Source organism: Lagopus leucura, unplaced genomic scaffold (assembly GCF_019238085.1).
Source record: "Lagopus leucura isolate 7727_CA_CO unplaced genomic scaffold, USGS_WTPT01 Super-Scaffold_100009, whole genome shotgun sequence".
NCBI lineage: Eukaryota > Metazoa > Chordata > Aves > Galliformes > Phasianidae > Lagopus > Lagopus leucura.
In genome coordinates this window covers 5,188,882-5,196,957 of record NW_024962266.1, presented here as the reverse complement: position 1 = coordinate 5,196,957, position 8,076 = coordinate 5,188,882, and the positions used below count along the sequence as shown (strand labels likewise).

Sequence of the window (8,076 nt, the reverse complement as noted above, 5' to 3'; positions counted from 1 at the left end):
AAAACTCAACTCGGCGCCGCGTTCCCAGCAGCCTCTGCGGCTTCGGGGCCGCTGCGTACGTATTCTACGCCCCCTTGTCTCCCAGCGGTGCGCATGCGCATATGGAAGCGGAAGGCCAACCACGCGTGCCAGGCGGAGGGGGACTGAGCGCTGCAGCCTGTGGTGGGTGTAGGGAGCGGGCCCTCGGGGGAACGGGTGCTTAAAATGCGTTTAGAAGTTTTCCTCTCTTTAAAAAAAAAAAGAGAAAATTAGGATGTTGCTACCAGTTTGCTGGCGTTAACGTTCTGGCAGTTTGATACTGTGTAAAAATGCTTGCTCTGTTTGCAGGAATCATTCGCTTGATTCATTGGCAAAGCAGCGGGTATGCTGCCCACCGAGCGCTCGTTTCCACAGCGATAAGTGCCTGAAAATATCCTCTAAAAGAGAAATACATCAGCGCTGCTTTTAGATGAGTACTTCTGGCTGCGACTTCCCAGTCTGTTATTCCTGAGAATGGATTTTCGATTTAATTTTTTTCCTGATGAAGATGAAAGCAAAGAGCCCAATGCTCACAATGAGACAGAGCCCTGTTCTCCAACACATGAACACCCAGAGACGAGGCTGCCAGAGAAAAATGTCTGCATCAAAGCTGCTAAGGAGCACTATATCCCTGCAGATGTCAGTAAGGTACTGGAAAATAAAGTCCTGGAAACAGTATCAGGGCTGTGCTATGTAAATATGTCTGTCGTGGAACTGACATGCCAAGATGGCACCCATGAAGAAGATATTGTGTCGAAAAGTGTTTCTTCTCACTCTGATCTCATCCCAGGAGTCTATGAGGGAGGACTGAAAATCTGGGAGTGCACCTACGATCTGATGGATTTCCTTTCTGAAGCCAAAATCCAGTTTGCCAACAAGACAGTGCTGGATCTTGGGTGCGGGGCTGGACTGCTGGGAATAGTCGCCTTAAAGGGAAATGCTGAGAAAGTCCACTTTCAGGACTACAACAGCACAGTGATTGAGGAAATAACCATGCCTAATGTGGTGGCTAACTGTATAAATGATGGCAGTAAGGCTGACAGCGAAGATGACAGAAAGAATGTTAAGCCTCCTTCAAAGAAGCGCAAGAAATCAGAGTGCCTGCCTGACGAGCTCACCAAGTGCAGGTTTTTCTCTGGAGGGTGGTCTGAAATCAGCCAGCTCCTGTTAAGCAGCAGCAAGCCCTGTTCAAAATACGATCTAATTCTCACGTCTGAGACCATCTATAACCCCGACTATTACGGTGCTTTGCACGATACGCTGGCTCAGCTGTTGGCTAAAAATGGCCGTGTGTATTTGGCAAGCAAAGTGCATTATTTTGGGGTCGGTGGGGGTACCTACCTCTTTGAAAAATTCCTCGAGGAGAGGAAGGTGTTTAAGAGCAGCATAGTGAAAGAAGTTGAGGAAGGGCTAAAGCGCTTTATTTTAGAAATAGCCTTTAAAGACTCCACTTAACATGAATTCCAGCAGTGCTCCAAAATTATCTTGATAAAGACAAAATATTTTTATCCTCATACGTATTTTTAAATTTTACTGGGTTATTCAAAATGGATGAGTTAATGCTGTTCTTTTCTAGCTATTGAAAATATTTTGACAAATTCTGATGCTTGACTGAAGTGAAGGACTCTTCTGATTCTGGTAGAAAAGTATATTCCTGCATAAAGTATCATCTCTTCAGCCCATTTTGTTACTTGTATGTGTTTAAAAATAAAGCAAGTCACTGTTCCCAGTCCGCCTCTCACATTCCGTGGCAGTGCCAGCACAGCCTGAGGGCGATCATTTAGCTCCCTAATATAGGGCAAGTAGTTCTTAAGGGCCAGGCTCCCATCTCAGCTATGATTTAACTGCAGCAACAAATTTCAGAATCAGCTGCATACCTGTGCGCTCTGCTGCTTTGCCACCAGAGGGGGATGTGATTGTATTTATCGTTGTATTCTAAGCAACTGTACTACTTCCTTTTCTAAGACCTCCGCAGATACTAACTGCCCACATGGTATGGCCCATTTTCCAAACTTGCCTTCTTCCATTACTGTAATTTCAGGCTACTGGGGGCACTGCTGAACACTATCATAACTCTTCAATCTTCTAAGCAGTTGGGCAGGGCAGCAAACTTTCAGAAAAGTCTGCTTACAAGTCACTCTTCTGCGTCGTAGGCTGAAGATGCTCACAGTGGGACAAGACTATGTTGCTCAAGAAATTACTATAAGAAAAACTGCAAACAAAACGAGAGAACTACAAAATCCAGTCCCAAGTGTTTGGAATCACCAACAACTCACAAAGAAAATAACATTGTATAATTATTTTGGACAGAAAGCTATTACACGACTGTACCAGGTACATCAATCTTACCTCTTGTCAGCACACGCTGCTTTACTGCAGCAATAATGCTTTGGGTGTCCTTGCAAAAATAAAAACTTAAGAGATAGTCAACCATTACAGTAAGCTGGGTAAAGGGAGACTGTATAAACTCGAGGCAGAAAAGATTGTCTGAGAAGATGGAAAAGGAATCACTACAATAATGATTTCAGTCACATAGTATTACGTAAGTTCCTGTCATTTCTGCGTATGAAAGCCAACTGCGAGGTTCCTATTTTGACCATGTTGCTATTAAGATAGCCATAGAGGATTTCCCATACTTCATTGAAGAGTCTTAACTAGAATTGTTTATGGAACAAAAATAAGTAGACTACTTAAATGGATGCTTAGGACACTACTGAAGTGCTCTCTCACAGCAGAGAGGGAAAAAAGCAGTCACTTGATGCTAAGGCTGTGACTGCACTGCAACCTGCCAAAGACAGACAAATGCTGACTGTGAACAGGGGAACAGAAAAAAAGATTTAGCTCTGGCACAGGTCAGTGAAATACTGTTAGCAGTTCTTTGTCAAAAATGGAAAGTTGGAACACCACTACTACTTGCTATTTTATATACCTCAGCCTGAAGACAAATCATTGCTGGCACATGCTGACTGGCCACCTGCTAGGTGCTGTTTCAGAGAATGGTACCTAAAGCAACAAAAAAAATAATAATCTTGACTTCCTATGACAATGAATATAGTTAAGAACAAGAATCTCATGTATTTACAGTGAATAAAGAAGGCTCTAAACAATTGTAATGCTTCCTCTTGAAAATATTCCTTGATCAAACTCACCCTGTCTCAGGCTTAATAACATTCCTTTGTTCAGCATCCTCATCTTATTCGTGGATTGCTCAAGCAGCTCAGTTTTCATGCAAATACAGAATCAGATCTTTTAGGAATTTCAAGTGAAGACTGCTAGAGCCACAATCACACAGTGATTGCACACCTACAAAAAAGGAAACCCAACACATTGTAATTAAGTTCCCATTTTAGAATGATAAGAGAATCAGTATAGGATATTTTTCTCAGGTGAAATCAGCATTGAGATTTCCATAACTTCAGATGAGTTCTGTTCTGCTTTTAGAAGTCAGCAGACACACTTAATTTTGTGAGCTCGTTGTTCTGTTGCTGTTTCAGCATCAGTAAAAGTGTTGTTCCTAGATCAGGAAAGCCAGTAAGACTTTTCTACTTGCTAAATCATCATCGCCCTTGTGACCAGTTTCCTGCTTCTTTTCATGATCTGGAATTAAAAAAAAATCTTCGTCTTACTTGTAAGACTTATTATTGGTAGGGCAAACAGCATTTTTCCAAGTTAAATTACATTAGAAAATAATAGAATTTAGAGGACCCTCAGAGCCCCCTTTTTATAATGCAAACCATTGTATCAAGCCCAATTTCTTTATTACGAAACAAAGAGGTCAACTGGCAACTCAATTTTCAGCTCAAGTCTCTCCTTTTCTCCCCTGCCCCATCCCCATACTTTTTGAGAGTCACTGCAGTAAGAAATCCTGTATAAACTATGTCTTTCTCGTAAGTACTGTAGTGAGAAACATTAAAGTCTGTCATAAAGTGTTTCAGGAAATTGAATTTAAAAGCCTGTTTGTTTTAACATGCGCTACCCTTAGCTGATGACTTCCTCCTGAAGACCATCTGATGGTTTTGGGAAAGGACAACGCCAAAAAAAAAAAAAAAAAAAAATCAGTTTTGTATACTGGCACCAACTAAACAGCATCCGTTACAGTTATTTCACTGAATGTTAGGGGAAAAAAAGCCCAGAGGAAAATAGAAGCGGGAAGTGCTCAAGCTGCAGATTAGTGACATGCATGCTATTCTTGGTTACTGAGTACCAGGCATACAATCACTTTCTGAAGTTGTTTTTTTTTTTTTGCACAAAGCAATGATCTGCAAACTAAGAAATACCTGGGGATTATTTAACTGTACTATAAATTAAAGGAGAGTCCAGTGTTCCGGATTCATGATAACATACATTCCATTCTATTTATTGAAGCACAACTCACAGAAAGTTTCCAGATTTTAACTGCTTGTCACATTCATAAGTAGCCAATTTATTTCTTGTCATCTGACCATGTAATTTCATAATCTGTGTACACTTTTTTCAGTATCTCTACAGTCACCGAATGATCTGCTTTTCCATAGCCCTGCAAGAAAGAGCAAGAGTTTATTAGACAAGTGCAGAAAGCGACTCCACAGGACCATTCAATTGCTGTCAACACACGTTATTCAGCAGTGACAGCTTGATACTGCAAGTAGCTCAAATAAAAATTAGAAATAAATGCATGTTCTAAAAAAAAAAAAAAAAGTTGCTCTTGCAGTATAGCACTTCATTTTTCTATTATCATCTCCAATTTCCCCCAACCCAATTTGCAGAAAATAAATGAGTCGATCTCCAGTAACAGGATGCATTTTATACACCACGATTTCTCTAACAAAAAGCTTACTTTAAAACACTCCCAATCCCTCAGCCACTCTATTTACTGAATGTTCTTTTTAAACTACAGACTGTATTGACCCACATCAACATATGAGCCTACGAGCATCTGCTGCAGCTCAGCTGAAGGACAACAGAACAGGAAGCCATGTGTGAACATCTGAGTACTATTCTAGTCACCAAAGGGACCAAAGTCTTTACTTGTTATCTCTCTGGCATAATTTCATACACAAATAATCTTCAGCACTACAACTCCAAACTAAAGCATCATCAGACTTATCTCATTTTTAACTCTCTTTAAATCATTTATCACAGTTTCAGTCTTTCACTGAAATTGAAGAGTTGTGATACAAGGTGCGCTTCCATCGTTTTGACTGCCTGAAGTTACTAATCTTGATTTCTTATTTCAGAACTACAAGTAAGTTGTCACCTGTCAAAGACTTCAGTCTACTGATAAAAACCTGTTATTTCCACCTTACTGCCTTTTTCCAGTAATATTCAGTGAAACCCATTTAACTCAGACTGAAAAAACTTCAAGATTGCTTGAGCAATTCATACAAAACACAATAATTCATCACTGGCTCTATCTCTGAAGGAACAGCTTAAGTAAACTAGCATTTAAGCTGCACAAATTGAATTGAAGCATTAGAAAATGCATCAAACTCTTCAAACTACCAGATAATGGAGCTCTATAAAAAAAATACTGCTGGTTTATACTTTTCATTTTACATCACAATTCTACAGATCACTCTTGCTTTGGTAACTGCTTTGAAGACCCCCATTCAGCTTTGCAAATAACAGCACAGCATCTACTTTAAAAGAATCTGTTTCTCTGGTCTTCATAAAAAAAAAATTAAAAAAAAAATAATAAAAAAAAAAAAGATAATCTTCTTTAAGAGTCTGACAGCAAATCTCCAAGTGAAAAAAAGCATCAAAATGATTTCTATACCAACTTCTGACCTACAGCTGAAGTCTTTCAAATCTCCAGGTCTCTGCTCAACAGATGCCCTCCTGGTAGTAAAACTGTGCTTTCATCTTGTGCTCATCTGTATGTTTCAAGGTACCAAAAAGAATCACAAAAGAAAAAAAAAGCACTTTCCATTGGCAGTGTGTTTCAAGTGCTAACTGCTACTTCTAACAGTAAATTGGCAGCTAAATTAGTAAGGCAGGTGTCAAACCTCATCTAGTAATGCAATGATGATAGGCATTCACAATCAAGAGAATTGAGTAGAGCAAGTATTATCCACTGTCTTCTCTCCCTATAACAAATCCTATAGCGGTGAGTTTTTTTACATGATTCCAGCTGGCAAGAGTCAAAGAATCATAGAAACAGCAAGCATCTGGGATGGAAGAGCCAGAGATGCAGAGATAGCAGAACCAGAGAACCATGGAATGGCTTGTGTTGCAAGGGACAACAAAGCCCATCCAGTTCCAATCCCTGCCAATGGGCCAGTTACCCCTACAGATCAGGCTGCTCCATTCAGCCTGGCCTTGGGCACTTCCAGGGATGAGGCACCCATAGCTTCTCTGTGCAGCATGTCCCAGCACCTCATCACCCTTTGCACGAAGAACTTTTTCCTAAAACCTAATCTGTATCTTTCTTCTTTTAAAACCATTCCTTCTCGTCATCTTAGAACAAAAGCAACAATAACATTTAACAACAGTTAAGCAATAGGGACTAGGCCTTGAATGTGTTATCAGGTTAAGGTTAGCAGATTTGAAAGAGTTCTATCAAATCAGCTGAATTTTTTTTTTAATGTAAAGCGATGACTATTCTGTTCTCATCTACATTAAAAGCAAAGAACCTTTGCTCACAGCATTACTACAGAAGCAGCTATACTGCATCACAGAGCAACACAAGAAACAGACTATGGTACATCCCTCAATTCAAGAAATTACCACTGAAGTCTTTCTTTATGAGAAGACTCAGTAACTTGCACAGAACAGAAACGCTCAGGTTTCCACACGCAGAGCCACTTCTATTCTCACAAAAACAGATCTGTGCACAGCTGCACCTTCGCTCACCGAACACCCAGCCCACCCACACTGGGTGCGCCCTTCTCACACACACAGACTGTTCACAACCCAGCTGGTCAACTGCCAGCCAACGTTTCTATAGCCAAAGATCACACTGAATCATGACCCCGTGGCTTATAACAAGGCTATTCCTCCTCTGTCACTAAGTCTGTGAGCCAGGAAACGCTGATTTCCACTTTTAGCCTTGTTTGTAGCTATCATTCCACATTATCTGCTCCTTTGGCTTTGGTCTCCTGCCCTTAAAGCAGTGTTTTCCCCACAGGGGAGCCAGGCAACATTCCCAGGGAACATTTATGCTCTGATTCGTTACCACACTTACTTATTACAAAACAAAACCTCCAGAACAACGGAGATGGAAAGGAATACAATAGGCACTTACTGTAGACAGCCCAAACACCCTAATTTTCTTCTCTTTGCTATTATGATCAATTTTCCCTCCTCCAAGGCACTTGCACTCGTATCCCAGCTTCTCCATCTCAGGATTTACTTTCTCAAAGATGTGATCTGTACAAGGAGAACAGAGCCATCAGAGCCCTATAACTAGGACTGTCAGCTATTCGCAACCAGTTTTCCCTCCGAGCCGAAGGGGGGTTTCTCTTGTCAGACGGGCACGAGCAGTAATTAAGGCTGTATGGCGAGCATAGCGGGACAAATGCGGTTTGAGGCGCTTCGAAATGGCGGGTGAGAGAGGAGCCGGGACGCACGGCGCTCCCCGCCTCAGAGCCCCGCTCCCGCCCGGCACGCACTGTGGAACTCGGCCGCCTTGGTGCCGCGCACGATGTCGCGCTGCTCCCCGCCGCCAGGCCGCTGCAGCCGCACCAGGATGTACTTGAACGTGCCATCAGGATCGATCTCCACGTCCCGCACAGCCGCCATGGCAGCCCCACAACCCGGGAGTGAACGTAGGGCTCGGCGGGCGGGGCGGCCGCGTGTAGCACCGCCCAGCGGCTCGTCCTGAGCGCGTCATTATTAACGCAAGTTTCCGAAGCGTACCACAAATAAAACTATTAGCGAAGCAGAGGCGGTCGTAGAACCGCAGAATGGTGGGGTTGGAAAGGACCTAAAAGATCACTGAGCTCCGCTCCTGCCGTGGGCTCTGGCTGCCCAGGGCACTTCCAGGAATGGGGCACCCACAGCTCTGGGCGGCTCCGCCAGCTCCTCACCACCGAGTGAAGAGTTCTCTCACCTCCATCTCCCCTCTTGTAGTTTAACGCC

The 8,076-nt window shown here is 42.5% G+C and overlaps 2 protein-coding genes across 2 annotated transcripts; one reads left to right on the top strand and one right to left on the bottom strand.

The window, feature by feature from the left end:
- The first annotated feature begins 85 nt into the window (after positions 1 to 85).
- On the top strand, positions 86 to 3,957 carry METTL18 (methyltransferase like 18). The gene is made up of 2 exons (XM_042874007.1): positions 86 to 162; positions 328 to 3,957. The coding sequence occupies exon 2, from the start codon at positions 493 to 495 to the stop codon at positions 1,471 to 1,473; it is 981 nt and encodes a 326-aa protein (XP_042729941.1). The 5' UTR covers positions 86 to 162; positions 328 to 492; the 3' UTR covers positions 1,474 to 3,957.
- A 390-nt stretch (positions 3,958 to 4,347) lies between these two features.
- LOC122181492 (14 kDa phosphohistidine phosphatase-like) lies at positions 4,348 to 7,766 on the bottom strand. The gene is made up of 3 exons (XM_042874008.1): positions 7,608 to 7,766; positions 7,241 to 7,365; positions 4,348 to 4,534 (listed from the first exon to the last, which is right to left on the bottom strand). Exons 1-3 carry the CDS (start codon positions 7,735 to 7,737, stop codon positions 4,442 to 4,444), a joined length of 348 nt encoding a protein of 115 aa, XP_042729942.1. The 5' UTR covers positions 7,738 to 7,766; the 3' UTR covers positions 4,348 to 4,441.
- Between the last annotated feature and the right edge of the window lie 310 nt (positions 7,767 to 8,076).